The sequence below is a fragment of the Eptesicus fuscus genome, chromosome 21, assembly GCF_027574615.1.
Source record: "Eptesicus fuscus isolate TK198812 chromosome 21, DD_ASM_mEF_20220401, whole genome shotgun sequence".
Lineage (NCBI taxonomy): Eukaryota > Metazoa > Chordata > Mammalia > Chiroptera > Vespertilionidae > Eptesicus > Eptesicus fuscus.
In genome coordinates, this window is record NC_072493.1 from 41,668,669 (window position 1) to 41,684,753 (window position 16,085).

A 16,085-nucleotide genomic window follows, 5' to 3' on the forward strand; every position below is an offset into this window, starting at 1 on the left:
TAGGTACGGAAATTAGACCTAGAAACCTGTAGTGTATTGTTTTTTAAATAAGGTATGCATATGTTTATTTTTTTAAATATATTTTTATTGATTTCAGAGAGGAAGGGAGAAGAGAGAGAGAGAGAGTTAGAAACATCAATGATGAGAGAGAATCATTGATTGGCTGCCTCCTGCACGTCCCACTGGGGTCTGAGCCTGCAACCCGGGCATGGGCCCTGACCAGGAATCAAACTGTGACCTCCTGGTTCATAGGCCGACACTCAACGATTGAGCCAAGCCGGCCAGGCGAAACCTGTAGTTTTAAAAGTTGATTTGATGCTGATTTACATTCAACTTTATTTTATATCCAGAACTATATCACGTTACAGATGTTTAGCCTGATTTAAAAAGTAAAATTTATTCACCATCCCACGTGTGGAAAACACAGAACAAGTTGAGAGAATGTGAACACTGTTCCCCAATGATGACTATAACGTTCTTTTCAGCATACTTTCTGTGCATAATAAAGTTGGAGTACGAATTAATATATATGGAGACATAGAAGACATATAATGACCTAATATATATGACATGTATTGTGTTTTGCTTTTTTTATTCAGTGCGTTTTTGGAAGCACTCCCAGACTTTTATCTACTTTGGAGAGCAGGTTTACATTGCCTTGCTGTAATCTGTTGAACCAGTCTCCTTTTACATTGGCAAGGTCACTGCGGTTTCCCACACTTCTAAATGGCCTAGCACAACCCCGTAACTTGATGGCTGATAGACCACGTGGAGAATTCACCTTTTATATTTACTGTTGGGAGTTTTGGCAAATGAGAAGCAGCTCACAAGTATTTATTGAAAATCTAGTCTATTCGGTGCTGTGCCTTTTTCTGTGGTCCCCACCTCCGGGAGCGATAGGAGTGAGTATGAGAGGGCTTGTTACTGGTCTTAACTGGACCATGAGCTTGAAATCCTTAAGGCTCAGGATTGCCCATGCAGGAGTGGGTAGCAGAGGAGAACGCGTTCAGCATTCTAGACAGAGGGTTCTGGGAGCCAAGGGAGTGGAGACGTGGAAGGGGCAGGTGAGCTGTGAAAGGTACCCGTTTGAGTGTGTCATTCAGGGAGGTGGTGGGTGCTGCTCGGCAGCCACTGGCCTGGGTGCTTCACCTGAAAGACCCGTCATTCCCTGAGCCCTGTCCAGTGTGTTTTCTCTTCAGAAACCCAGAGCTGTGAGCTGAGCGAGACGGGCACCACCTGTCCTACTACAGATGAGGGGACTTGGTTAAGTTTTGTTTGATTTTTCATTGTTGTGAAAGTCGATAGTAGACTTTTGGTAGTTTGGACAACAAAAAAGGACATTAGCCATGGCCAGTGTGTTTAGTGGTTAGAGCGTCAGCCCATGCACCGAAGGGTTGCAGGTTCGATTCACGGTACAGGACACGTACCTGGGTTGCAGGTTCCCTTCCCACCCCCAGTAAGGGTGCCTGCAGGAGGCAACCAGTCAGTGTGTCTCACATCTATGTGTCGATGTTTGTCTCTCTCCCTCCTCCTCTCCCTCTCTCCTTTCCACTCTGTCTGAAAAGCAGTGGAAAAAATATTCTCAGGTGAGGATTAACAACAACAAAGTTGGGGTCGGGGGGCATTACTTGGAGGCAGGCTGGAGTAACACCAGAAGCATTGAATAACGGTTGTGATCTGGGAAGGGTAAAAAAACCGGCAGCTGGTGGTAGGAATTTGGCCCTTCTCTTAAGAGCCCTGCCATTAATACGGCTCCACTTCCAACTTTCACATTTTCACTTCCCAGGATAAAGAATCTGATTGGTCAGTCTTGGGCTGTGGGCTCTCCACTGGCTCTGTCACCTGTGGCTGGAGGGCTAGTACTATTACAGATAGGGCCACTGTGGACCTCCTCCCCACATACCAGGGAACTTCCTAAAGGTTGTCTGCCACAGTCAGGCTGAGAGGTAAATTCATTTGCCTGAGGTCACAACTTAGTGGTAAAACTGGGATGGTTCTGTCCTTAGACTTTGGGAAGAAAAAGGGCCTCTGTTTCTAGAAGGTCCCAGTTTGTCCTCCTTCCAGCCATTCCTCTCATAGGGTGAGGATTCCATGGGATCAAGGAGATGTGTCCACTAGGGCCCATAGCCTTTGCCCTCAGTTCTAGACCACATTCTGGATGCCTGGGACCCCGGAATTTCCTACCCAGACAACCCAGGCTTACTTCCCAGGCATTTTTGGGCTTCCTCCCTGACCTGCCTCTGGAGTGCAGGCCTTATCACAGTGTCTACATGCCTACGCCCGGCTGGGGATGTAGGGGAGGAAGAGGGCGCGGGCAGGAGGGGAGAGCAGGATTTGGTGGGAAAGGACGAGCTGAGGGGACAAAGCTACAAGAGAAGGGAAAACTGGGGACAGCTTTCCCGGTGCACTCGTTCTGGCAGAGGACTCCAAGGAGTATGAGATTTCCAAATTTGAACCTGATCTTCCAGGTGGCCGGCTGTGGAGAAGGTATATTTGTTAAGGCAGGAGAAGACAATATCTTTTACTTAGTAGCTTGCTAGTTTGATTTATAACTAAACATGTAGATGTGATGTATGGGTTTTCATTGGTACTCTTGTCCCAATGTTAGAGGTGGGACAGACTAAAACGCAACTTTTTTTTTCTCATTCATCATCAGATAGTGGCTTAACAGACCAGTGGATTCTTAGCATTGTTCTTAGTGAGGCAAACTACAGAACCACTGAATAAAGGTCTTGATAGTTTTTAAAATCTGATAAAACTTGGTTTCCTCATTATGATAGCATTCCCAGCATACTGCTGATGGCTTGGTCTGTGTTTAAGACTCATTAGAAGGGTCTGGCAGCCTGTATAAGGCACTAAATGTCACTAGGCTGACGGCATGACTTATCTTTTGAGGTCAAACAGACCCATTGATCTAACAGTTTGAGGGCACTGTAGACATCTTGTATACCGTCCCAGAGGCAGAAAGCCACCTTAAAAACCTTGACTATTGCCTGGCCAGTGTGGCTCAGTGGTTGAGCATGGACCCATGAACCAGGAGGTCATGGTTCAATTCCTGGTCAGGGCACATGCCCAGGTTTCCGGCTTGATCCCTAGTAGGGGCATGCAGGAGGCAGCCAATCAGTGATTCTCACGCTCTTCCTTCTTCTCTCTGAAATCAATAAAAACTTTAAAAAAAAAAAACCTTGACTGTTTTGCCCTGGCTGATGTGGCTCAGTACACCGAAAAGTTGTTGGTTAGGTTCCCAGTTGGGGCACATACCTGGATTGTGGGTTCCATCCCAGGTTGGGGCATATACGGAAGGCAGCCCATCTCTCTCTCTCCCCCTCCCTCCCTCCCTCCCTCCTTCCCTCCCCCTCTCTCTCTTTCCCTTTCTTCCCCCCACCCCCTTCCTCTTTAAGCATGTCCTCGGGTGAGGATTAAAAGAAAAATTAAACTTTAAGTGTGTTTAATCTTCATTAACAATTTGGAATTTCATTTATAATATCCATTTTGGTCCTTAATAAGCTGTGTAAATTGCCTGGTAGCTGATAGATCTTGGTTCAGTAAGCCTCCTAAATTATACTCTTGTTGATTTGAGTCTCTCTCTCTCTCTCTCTCTCTCTCTCTCTCTCTCTCTCTCTCTCTCTCTCTCTGTTTTAAATATCGGGGGGAGGGGGAAGAGATTTGTATGATGCCTCTGTGTGTGTGTGTGTGTGTGTGTGTGTGTGTGTGTGTGGAGAAAGAAGAGAGAGAGGACCCATACCTCTGTAAGTTTTGAAGTTATTTATACACACTCATCTTAAACCTAGTAAAAGTAACTAGTACTGAGAACCATTTTTTCCTGAACTATCAGAGAGGAAGATGCCAACACAATGCCCCAACCATCATGCCCAGATATTTCAGTTTGTATTTTCTCAAACAAGTCATCCTTCATAACCACAAACCAACCATTAAAATCAGGAAACTCATCCAGTTACATCATTGCCACTAATCCTCAGACCCCATTCAAGTGTTGCCAGTTGCCCCAATCACGTCCCTTTGGCAAAAGGGTCCAGTTCAGGATCATGCGTGCATCTAGATTTTTATGGCACTTTTAAAGATTATGAGCCAGTTAGTCTGTAAAATGTCCCTTAGTTTGGGTTCATCTGATGTTCCCTTATGATTAGATTCCAACTACACATTCTGGCACAAATATCACGGTACGGATGCTTCTCGTCACGTTCTGTGGTCTGGTGCATGATTTCCATGTGCCCTTTACTACTAATGTTCACTTTCATCATTTGCGTGAGATTATGTCTGCCAGACTTCTTTGAATACAATTCCTCTTTCCCTGTGTGACTAATATGCATTTTATAGAGAGGTATTTTTAAAATATGTAAATATCCCATTCCTCATTAAACTTGATTAATTTTAGGTCTGTGGACTAATGGATTCTAGTTTATTTAAAGTGTTGCAATCTAGTATTATTTCTTTTTATCCTCAAATTGTTCCAGATTTGACCAGTGGGCACTTCTTTAAGTTGTGTCCTGTTTTCTGTTTCATGTCCCCATCATTCTTTGAGCACTTGGTATTGCATCTACATTTATTTCTTTATCTATCCATATATTGAAAATGAGTTTATACCAAAAACCACAGACTTCATTCTAGTTTTCTCCCCATATTTCCAATTCTCTTCTCTGACATTGAGAAGCCTGGCTTCCCAGGTTCTCAGTATATTGACTAGTTGCAGCCAGTCTGTGGATACAGCAATTCTCTCACTGCTGTCCCTGGGGAAGCCCTTCTCACCGTGCTGTCTCCTCCAGCCAGGCCCCAGCGCCTCCACACACACTCTTTCCTGTCTTCCTCAGTCCCAGTAAATGACTTTGGATGGAATTGTTCAGGAAAGGGAAACCATTTTCTCATTCATATTTAATTGTTTATATTTTAAAATATATATTACGGCATTTTCCAAGATTATTTGGTTTAGTCTAATAGGTTTTAGCCATACTTCTCCTACCACAGGGCTTTTGCAAATGCCGTTTCCATTTCCATAGCCTGCAGCTTTCATTTCATCCCGCTATTCTTTTTCTTGCTATTACTTATTAGTGTTGTCATCCATCAGCAGCAGCAAACATGCCTCTACTGAGAAACATTTATTTTTGTTTGTTTTTATTTACTACTAAAACAACTTTATTGAATATCTCTAGACACATATTTTTCTTCGCTTGTGCAAATATTTCTATAGTGTAAATACACCCAGTTAAAGAAAGAACCAGAATGGTATTAGGACTTGAGCTTTGCTTGTCTTCCTTCAAGGTAGGGAGTATGTTATTCACCGCTGTGTCCCAGTGCCCAGAGGAGCACTCAGTAAGTGCTTAATAAACGTTTATTGGATTTGAGTGGGCCTCGGCTTCTTTTAATGAACAGTAAACCTTAGATAATGACATTTCTCTAAATGGTGAAGAGCTATACTGCCTTGTGAGTTAAAACCGAGCATAGTTTATCCCTAAGCAGTTTTGCCTTTTTTCCCACAGAAAGTGGTCTTCTGCTCCATTAAAGAAGCACTGGAAGTGGACTGGAGCAGCGACAAAGCAAAGGCCGCTCTGAAGCGCACAACTTCGGATTACTTTCTCCTTCAAGGTGAGGGCTCGAGGCTTCCGGTGAGCCAGGCGCGCTTTGGGCTTTGATTTCTGCATATGTGGCTGCAGAGTCCGGATGGTTTCTTGATGTTCGCCCTGAGTTAGGTTCCTCATTAGGTGATTCTCAGTGGCCACACATCTGAGTGAATGGAGACGAGGATCATTATTGAGCTCTGGTTTCTTAATAATTTTTGCTTTTTAAAATTTCTTTTTTTATTTGTTGAAATGACCTACCCTCTAAAGTTGAGCCTGAGATAACAGTGTCATAAGTCAAACATTTTCTCAGCACCACTTTTCCCTCTACAGAGTTCTTCCTTGGCTCCCAAACCAGTTTTCCTCTCCTGAAAGGTCCCTCCCTCTCTCCCTTCCTCCCTCCTTACTGGGGTAGAGAGTAGGGGGGCAACAAGGGCTGTTAGCTAAGTATTGTTTGGCTCCTTCTGCCTGGTACTTTTAATTAATTTTTTAATGTTATTTTAAAAATAGTAATTACTAACATTGAGTGCTAAGCACAAGCTGTTGGGGATAGATACTATTACTAACCCTTTTTTACAGACAAAGAAACTGAGGCACAGAGAGATAAAGGTGACTCATATTCTCAGCTATACTGCAAGCACATGTAAAAATACCAGTTTGTTAATTAGTATAAAAATAACTCCTATTTACTGCAGAAAATGCCAGAAAAGTAGAGAGAGAAAAGATCCCCTTGACATTTTTGTACTTTTGGGGATGTGCTTCCCGACTTCCTTTTCCACGCCCCAGTTCATGCAGCACAGATACGGTATGGGAGGCCCCCAGTCACCTGTCCCAGGCGCCACGTGTTCACCCAGGCCTGCAAGAGTCCGTGTCTCTGCAGAACCATCACCCTTTCCCAGGGAGACTCTGAGGTGGAGATGGAGCTTTTCTTTATACAATTTACCAAGCATTTTTGGTTGCATTTAGACAGTAGTTGGTCTTCTTTCCCGAGGGAAGACAGGAGAGCTGCATCCCTCCTCCTTCCTTCCCTTTGTCTGTGCAGACTCCAGGAACTCCCCCTCCAGGTCAGCACAGACGAAGGCTGTGCGTGCTAGTTCTCCAAAGGGAAATACAGAAAGCTGTATAAAGCCTCCTTAATAAACAAGAAAGAAGATCAGACAGGGCTAAAGTTTATCTTTACGTTAGTTATGAGTAAAGCTCTTCCCATAGTAATTAATGGTGTTGACCCGATTGGGGACAAGGAAAGTTGGGGGATGAACTATTTTGAAGCACTTAATATCCATTTGTATAGCAGTAATGAAATGGGTTAAGTAGGAATGAGTCTTCTGCATGTGAGTGTAGGACTCAGAAAACAGCCGCTTTTAAGGACTGGGGCAGTTCAGCAAGGAAGTGCTAACTGGAGTCACAGCAGCACCCTCCTGCCTGGAGTTCAGGGAGAGCAGGGGTCAGCCCTTTGGGAGAAGCTAATTGCTCAGTGCCTGGCGCATAGAAAGCCCTCCGTAAATAGTAGTTGTCCTTTTGCAAAGGTTTTGGGTATAGCTGCTGCCTATAAATTAGTCACATTGGTCAACTGGTATTTGAGTTTACCATGATGTGGTGATTTCCAACCAGGGGCAGTTTTGCCTGCCAGAGTAGTACATTAGCAGTGTCTGGGGACATTTCTGGGTTGTTCCAGTTGTGGGGGTAGGGTGAAGGGAGATGTTGCTGGCATCTAGTGGGGAGAGGGCAGGGATGTTGCTAAGTATCACAGAACAGCTCCCCATCGTTGAGAAACCCTGATCTAACCTTTTGCAGTTTTCATGTATCCAAATCATCATCACACCACGTGAAGTCAGCAGGGTGAGAATATCCCCAGTTTGGTTTCTCGAGATGAGGAAACAGATGAAGAAGCAGGAGTTTTAACATTATGGCCCGAACGGCAGGCATTGCTGTGTGGTGGTTCAGGGCTTGAGCTTTGGAATTAAAACGGACTTGGCTTTCAGACCTGGCTCCACCAGTTTTTTAGATGGGTGCTGTTGAGCCACAGCCTCACATTCCCTGAGGCTCACTCTGATTCCTCCCTAGCACGGGGTTGCCCAGGGGGCCTTTGTGAGGCTGGGTGGTTACTACATCAAGTCCTACAGACCTGGGTTCATGAAGTTGTGTGCTTTTTGTTTTGTTTTTTATTTGTTTTGCGTGTAGCAGTTTGGGAGTTGACTTAGTTTACCCTTAATTCCATACTTGAGTACTGGAATAGTATCATAGCAATCCTGTTGAGTTTTATTTTCTGCCTGTGATACTTTGTTGGATAATACAGGATGGGACAAAAGTACGTTTACACTTGTGAGTATGCAAAACACAGTTAATTTTTGTATTACTGTTTATTAATTATTATATTATTCTCCAATCAAACAACTGTAAACCTACTTTTGCCCCACCCTATATAAATCCATATGGTTACTTCTCTCTTCTAAACAGTACTAGTTCTTTTCAGTTTTAAGTTTCAGCACTTTGGATTTGGTGATTAAAAAATATGTTATTAGTTAATAGTCACAGAATGTTTTTATTATAGTAAAAAAAATACCATAAAATGTAGCATCTTAACCATTTTTACATGTACAATCCTGTAATAGTCATAGAATTTTAAAAGGAGGAGGCAACCCCACATATTGTCTAGGCCAAGGATGGCCGATTTGTGCTTCCCCCTCATACCTCCATCCCTCACCTGTGGAGAAATGGCTGGAGGAGCCCTTGTCATTGGCCAGCTCGGCTGAACCAATGGGCCCCTTTCCCATAGCCTTGAACCCTTTAAACAGCACCGCCTGCAGTTGCTCTCTGACTTGTCATGCTAGATGAACAGACTTCTCAATTCTAATAGGTTCAGTCTCTTTTTAGGATAGAATGAGGCCTAGAAGGGGTGTGACTTGCCATGATCATGCAACGCATTAGTGGTGGCCTTAGGTCTAAAACCCAAGCCTCCTGAGTCCTCCAGGGTCTGGTTACTTGACACCACACCCAGTGCCCTTCCTGGGTATGTTGGATATTGAACCTTTCCCCGGCTTTTCTCTTTGCAGCGGATGACAAGTCCTAACCTTTCTTTTTTTCTGTTTTTAATATATTTTATTGATTTTCCACAGAGAGGAAGGGAGAGGGATAGAGAGCTAGAAACATCGATGAGAGAGAAACATCGACCAGCTGCCTCCTGCACACCCCCCCACCGGGGATGTGCCCGCAACCAGTGTACATGCCCTTGACCGGAATCGAACCTGGGACCTTTCAGTTCGCAGACCGACGCTCTATCCACTGAGCCAAACTGGTTTCGGCCTAACCTTTCTTGAGTGTTGTTGCTATGTGCACATTCCTGGTGTGGTTTCCCCCCTCTCCCCTCTTGGTCTTTCGGAGCTCTGCTATGTATGTCTTTCCAGAGGTGCTGCAGCTGGAACTACAAGGAGCGTTCCAGACATAGTGAGCACAGGGCCTGGTGTGCTTCCTGGGGACTTTCTTGGCTGGTGCCTGCTTGGTGGACTAAGTAAGGTTCTGGAAGTAAAATGGCATGCTCTTGTGTCTCATTCCCTGGTTACTGTCAGCAGCTTAGAGCCCTCAGCTTGTCAGCATTAAGCTGATTCTCTGAGCACATCAACTCATTCTTTTTTTTTAACGGTGGCAGTATGGTTTATTAGCTGGGCCTTAGTACAGGCGCTGGGGCTTGCCCTTGGTGCTCTTTTTTTTAAAAAAAAAAAATATTGTATTGATTTTTCACAGAGAGGAAGGGAGAGGGATAGAGAGCTAGAAACATTGATGAGAGAGAGAGACATCGACCAGCTGCCTCCTGCACAACCCCACTGGGGGATGTGCCCGCAACCAATGTACATGCCCTTGACCAGAATCGAACCTGGGACCCTCCAGTCCGCAGACCGACGCTCTATCCACTGAGCCAAACCGGTTTCGGCGCCCTTGGTGCTCTTGATGTACAAAGCCCGAACGTTCTGCCAGTTCTTTTTGAGCAATGACACCAGGAAATTGACAGCTAAGTGGATGTTGTACACACGCTCATCATCTGTCATCTTCACGTGGCCAACAGCCACTGCCAGACACAGCACCTTCTTCATCTGGAACTTGATTGTGGATTTCACCTCAGACTTTGGCCACCATGTTCTTATTGTGGGTCAACAAGGAAGGGAACTTGCCAGCCTTATTCAGGCCTGGGCCCAGGGTTCGTGGGATCAGCTTGATCAGAGACACTGAAGCCAAAAAGGCATCGTACTTCTTGGCCAGCTTCTTGACCAGTTTCTTATTCTTGTTGAGTTTCTTCAGCGCCTCAATGGCCTTGTGCGGGATGTCCACGGCCTTGGCCTCATCACAGTGCTGCTGGTCCCCCAGCACACACACGGAGAAGTTGGGGCGGGGTGTGGACTTCAGCCTGACGGTGCCCGAGAAGCTTTTGTCCTTCTGCGGGTCATAGTTCTTCAGGCTGATCTGCAGCTCCACCGTCTCCAAAAACTTCTGGCGCCTACGCTGGTTTCCCGTGCAGGACCTCCCGCACTGCCCCGTAAAGGGTGTCGCAGGAGACTTTGCTGCTATGGTTCCTTGAGCCACAAAAACCAGAAAAGAGCTCTTTTTAATTTTTACTAATTTCAGAGCGGAAAAGAGAGGGAGAGAGAGAGATAGAAACATTAATGATGAGAGAATCATTGATCAGCTGCCTCATGCACATCTCACACTGGGGATCAAACCTGCAACCCAGGCATGTATCCTGACCAGGAATCGAACCATGACCTCCTGATGCATAGGTTGACACTCAACCACTGTGCCACGCTGGCCGGGCACCTTATTCTTATATTCAGAGAAATACTTCTTTCAGTTTTCTACTCAGCCATTCATAGAACTGAGATTCTCCTGTAATTGGACCTTGTTGGACTTATCCAGGAGAACATAGCAGCTTCCACAGGTGAACTTGCCTTCTGCCAAATACACTTGCCATCATCTGTCTTTGTGACCTTGGGCATAGATAAGTCAGTTTGCCTCTTTAGGATTTTATTGTCTCGCCTATAGAAATGGGAGGACTATGTTAGCCAGCCACTCTGAAATCTCTTCTCATTCTAAATAGTCAGTGAAAACGTGTCTTGTTTTTCTGCATTTTTTATTTTTATGCTTTTAACAACTTTATTGAGGTATGATTTGTAACAGAAAGTTTACCCATTTTAACTGTACAGACAGGTTTTGTGACCAGTCTCATCCTGAAAATCACGTAAATAGTTTTTAGTTTTTCCCAGTCCTTGGAATTTGTTCCCCAGACCCTTCTAGGAATGTGACTGATCCACCTGCCTTAGGAATTCCTAGTGAGAATAAGGTGTTTGGCTGTGATGCACACCTGAGAGTACCTTGCAGGGAACCTGACTTGGTTTCACCGTTGGCGGACATAGTAGGTGCTTGATAAATATTTTTGGCATCAGTGACTGGCTATTGCTTGTGTGGTCTTTTACTCCACTCTAGAGGGAGCGCAGCCAGCCCACTGGTGACCCCGCAGGATCCTCTCACCTGTCTGCTTCCCTGGGCACCCAGCAGGCTTTTGATTCCAGTGCCGTCTTGGCCCCGGCCCGCCCCTCACATGCAGATGGTTCTTACTGCCCCACACACAATTCAGCGCCTGGGGAAGCAGCTGCCCTGCCGTCCGTGTGCGTGTGTTTGCCTTGTTTGGGTGCTGAGTGTTTTTCCAGTTTACTTAATAAGATAGTGGCCAGACTGAACGCTTCCTGCTGCATTTTTCCACTATCTTGAGCGTTGGCCTCGCCATCTGTGAGCAAAAGGTCTCATCTTTTTATTATTCTCCCATGGCATGTTGCAAAACATTAAGCATGAGCTGGTTTCCTGTGGCAAAAAGTTGACTTTGATTTGTTCTTTTTGAGGTTAGTGTGAGTTTATCATAACAGGAGTGCTAAAAATATCAGGTCTAGTATGGAAACAGCATTCACTTACCAGCATGAACAATAACAGGCAGGTTTAGTCCAGAGCAGGAAGAAATGGACTTCATCTCAAAATGAGAATTACTTAGCACAGAATCCTTCTTAGTCTCAGTTCTGAAGACTCATGGAAAAGAACTTAGGCCATCTTTGAGCCACAGGGTTAAAGCTGCAAATAATCTTAAGACCAAACATTTTTTTGAGCACCTGCTGTGTGCCAGATCCCGTGCCTGGGAATCATCAGAGGAGGAAGAGGAAGTCTTGTTGCCAGTGGAAAAGACAAACACAGATAATTCTACTTCTCTTGAGGAGAGCTGTAACAGAGGGCAATGGAAAAAGCTGTCATGTTGTGCTGGTCTGTTTTTCAGTGTGTGCGAATTATTTCATAATCAAAAGCAAACTATGGGAGCTCGGGGAACTGAGGGTGTGGCCATGTTTGGGAAGTTGGAAAGTCTTCATAGAGGAGGAGACTTCTGAGCTGGATTTTAAAGGCTTGGTATCTGCTAGGTGGTGAAGAGAGGCAAGACTGTTGCAGGCAGAGGAGCAGACGTGTAGGCAAGGCAGGCAGCACTGCAAGGACCATGTCCCCATGAGACTGGATCTGGGTGGGAACTGGCCAGAGGAGATAATCAGGGCCCTGCTTTTTAGGCTTTTTATGTTACAGCCAGTGGTTCTCTGGGAACATTTGTGAAATACAGGTTCCTGGTTCTAGCTCAGATTGACTGAATCAGAATAACTAGGACTGGCTGGCATCCCCGCATTTCTGTAAAGCCCCAGGTTTCTGAAGGGTCAGCCAGTTAGAGGGAGTCCATTGCCACAGGAGAACGGGAACTCATGTCCAGTGTCAAAGCCTTGATTTACTATTTTAAAAACTTTTGTGGCCGAAACCGGTTTGGCTCAGTGGATAGAGCGTCGGTCTGTGGACTGGAGGGTCCCGGGTTCGATTCCGGTCAGGGGCATGTACATTGGTTGCGGTCAGGAGGCAGCTGGTCGATGTTTCTCTCTCATTGATGTTTCTAGCTCTCTATCCCTCTCCCTTCCTCTCTGTAAAAAATCAATAAAATATATTAACCCTTTGCACTCGCTTGCTTTTTTCTCGATTCCTTTATTCTAATGCTAACCGTGTCGAGTCACACTTGACATCCGAGTGCAAAAGGTTAAAAAACAAAAATTTTGTGGGCACAGACACTGGGGCGGTCGGGGCTTGCCCTCGTGGGTGGGAGTGGCCGGGGGGTGTCAATCAGGGGAAAAGAAGACACATGTAATACTTTAAACAATAAAAAAATTGTTTTTAATTAATTTGATAGAAACATTGATTTATTGTTCTACTTACTTATGCATTCATTGGTTAATTCTTCTATATGCCCTGAATGGGGATGGAATCTACAACATTGGTGTATTGGACGATGCTCTAACCAACTGAGCTTCCTGGCCAGGGCTGATTAAGTCCAGTGTGTCAAATGGAGGCATTACTATAGGGAAAAAAGGAACTAACACATGTACTAAAGAAAAAAACTAAACAAATATCGAATTCTGGTTAGTAGGTTTGTTTTTCACAGTGATATGGGTTAGTAATTCTGAAACTATGTAGTCTAGAATTGAGCAAATAAATAGGTAGTACAGGGTGGGGCAGAAGTAGGTTTACAGTTATGAATATGTGAAATGCAGTTTATTCTTTTTAGTTATTATTATTTTCCATACGAGCAACTGTAAACCTACTTTTGCCCCACCCTGTGTATTGTGGATAATGTTTGCTTGTTTATTGCCAGGAAAAGGAGTTTCTGTAAATATGGAAGGTGGGAAAGGCTAGAAGCAACCCTGTGGGATTGGATTGGAATTTGAGTCATCAGGTGAAGCCGTGGTTTTTTATTTGTAGCTATAGAAATAGAAGTGTGTATGTATGCTTTCATATTTATGCATATATATTTTCTACCATTTGTTGAGAGGGCTTAGAAGCAAAGATACTCCAATAGCAATGAACCCATTTCATACCCAGATTATAATTGTTAGTATCCAAGAAAACAGGGATCCTTGGAGAAATGGCTGACTCTGGGGCTGGGGTAAGAAAATTATAGGTGATCTTGGAATATCTGCTATGCCAGAAAATAGGGAAATGCTCAAAGAATGATGGGTCATGTCAACAGGACCCAAGAGTCAGCTTTTTGGGCCAATTAAAGGATCAAATAAATAATGGTAGTATTAGTTTATAACCCATAGAATAAAATAAGAACCCATGAGACTACACTGACAAGTAAATAAATGGGGGAAAGAAGAGTTTTGTGTTTGTTTTTCTTAGTAGAATAACAAAAATTAAGCAGGAATGGTACAGATAAAATATCTGTATTTTCACCGTAGTGCTAAAAATTGTCAAGAGTCATTGATGGATGCTAAAACTAATGGGAAAGTGTGCTGTAAACGGTTTGGTTGTTGCCTCCCACGATGCTTTAATTAATTAATTAATTTATTTATTTATTTATTTATTCTTTTTAATCCTCACCTAGGATATTGTTTCCATTGATTTTCAGACAGAGTGGAAGGGAGGGAGGTAGATGGAAAAGAGAGAAACATCGATTGGTTGCCACCTGCATGACTAGGGCCTGGGCCAGGGAGGAACCTGCAACCAAGGTACGTGCCCTTGACTGGAATCAAACCCAGGACACTTTGGTTCGCAGGCAGATGCTCTATCCACTGAGCCAAACCAGCTAGGGCTAAAAAAATGTATTTTTTAAATTAATTTTTTATTTATTTTTAAAATATACTTTTTCTTTATTTCAGAGAGGGAGAGATAATTAATGAGATAGAATCATCGATCAGCTGCCTCCTGCATGCCCCACACTGGGGATCGAGCCCACAACCCAGGCACGTGCCCTTGACCGGAATCGAACCTAGGACCCTTCAGTCTGCAGGCCAACACTCTATCACTGAGCCAAGCCAGCTAGGGCATATATTTTTTTTTATTGATTTCAGAGAGTAAGGGGGAGGGAGAGAGAGAAACATCAATGAGAGAATCATCGATCAACTGCCTCCTGAATGCCCACTACTGGGGATCAAGCTCGCAACCTGGGCACGTGCCCTGACGGGGAATCCAACTGTGACCTCCTGGTTCATAGGTTGATGCTCAACCACTGAGCCACACTGGCCAGGCCCAAGATGCTTTTTAATACTGAGAGACACTTTAGAGCAGTGGTCACCAACTGGTGGTCCGTGGGGTCTGAAAGGTTGGTGACTGCTACTTTAGAGAATACTGGCAGATTGTTCCTCAACCAAGAGATCAAAGTTAGCATTCTAAGAACAGGACAAATAGATCTCATGCCTGCCGATAGTCTGCACTGAGAAAGACACACACAGGATTTCCTGTCCAGAGTGTATAGGGACACAGCACCACGCAGGAATTCTTGTCCAGGGCTGGTAATCGGAATTTATTATGAAGAGACATCACGCAAACTCGAATTGAAGAATATTCTGTAAAAAAAAACATGGCCTGTACTCTTCAAAGTATCCTAAGTAACTGAGGAACCCCATTCCAGATTAAAGGCGAATGAAGAGACATGATAATGAAATGGCATGTAGAATCCCGGAGTGGATCTGAGAGCTGGGAAGATTTTTCTTTATGCTCTCAAGGGCGTTAATAAGACAATTGGTCAAATTTGATAAAGGTCTGTAGATTATATGAGAATACTCATTATCAGTGTTGATTTTGTAATTTTGATAATTGTTTTATGGTTATGTAAGAGAATGTTCTTGTATTTAGGGGTGAATTTCAAATTCAGGAAAAATGGGTATGTATAGATAAAAATATAAAGAAATAATGACAAATGTAGCATATTTACATTTGGGGAATCTAAATACAGTTATTCGGGAATTCTGTACAATTTTTTTATGATTCTACAATTATTCAACATAAAATTTAAAATACCATAACCACAAAAGTCAGTTCTCAGCACCTGGGACAAGCCTGATATTTGATGACTGGTTGAATAATACCTGCAAAGGGCTTTCCGATCTGTACTGGGTCCATGGGAAGGGGACTCATTTAGCAGTGTATCCTCCTCATCTCTACAGAGGGTGGGAGGTCTTAACCTGGTGTTCTTTGTGTACAGTTCTGGAAAGGAGCCATATAGGTTCCCCCAGATTTGCCAGGTGTAGTGAGTACAGCCCCACTGCTAAGCAAGGCAGGATGGCCTCCACCTCGGTCCCTTGCTCTGCAGTGAGCATTTCCTTTGGTACACGGTAGTGTTAGGCCCACTGTAGGGGGTGTATTTGCATATAAACAATTTTCCAACTGCAAACAGGCCTTCAGTTATTGTCTAGAGCTGGGTAAGACCTTACTAGGAATACAAACAGTGGCTGGGAGGCAGGTCCTAGAGGGGCAGAGGACATCCCGTGGTGCCTTTGGTGAGTCACTTTCTCCTGCGGACCCTGTAGTTGGTTGTGGATTGGCTTAAGAATAAGGATTAGCCGAAACCGGTTTGGCTCAATGGATAGAGCGTTGGTCTGCGGACTGAAAGGTCCCAGGTTCGATTCCGGTCAAGGGCATGTACATTGGCTGCGGGCACATCCCTGCTAGGGGGTG

The 16,085-nt window shown here is 44.3% G+C and overlaps 1 protein-coding gene across 3 annotated transcripts in view; it reads left to right on the forward strand.

Moving 5' to 3' along the window:
- SAE1 (SUMO1 activating enzyme subunit 1) overlaps positions 1 to 16,085 on the forward strand; it is a 105,821-nt gene that overhangs the window by 66,253 nt on the left and 23,483 nt on the right. For all 3 annotated transcript variants that reach the window (XM_054711180.1, XM_008154432.3, XM_054711181.1), the window contains exon 6: positions 5,496 to 5,601. In XM_054711180.1, coding sequence (XP_054567155.1) covers positions 5,496 to 5,601 — 106 coding nt within the window. The remainder of the gene's footprint in view (positions 1 to 5,495; positions 5,602 to 16,085) is intronic.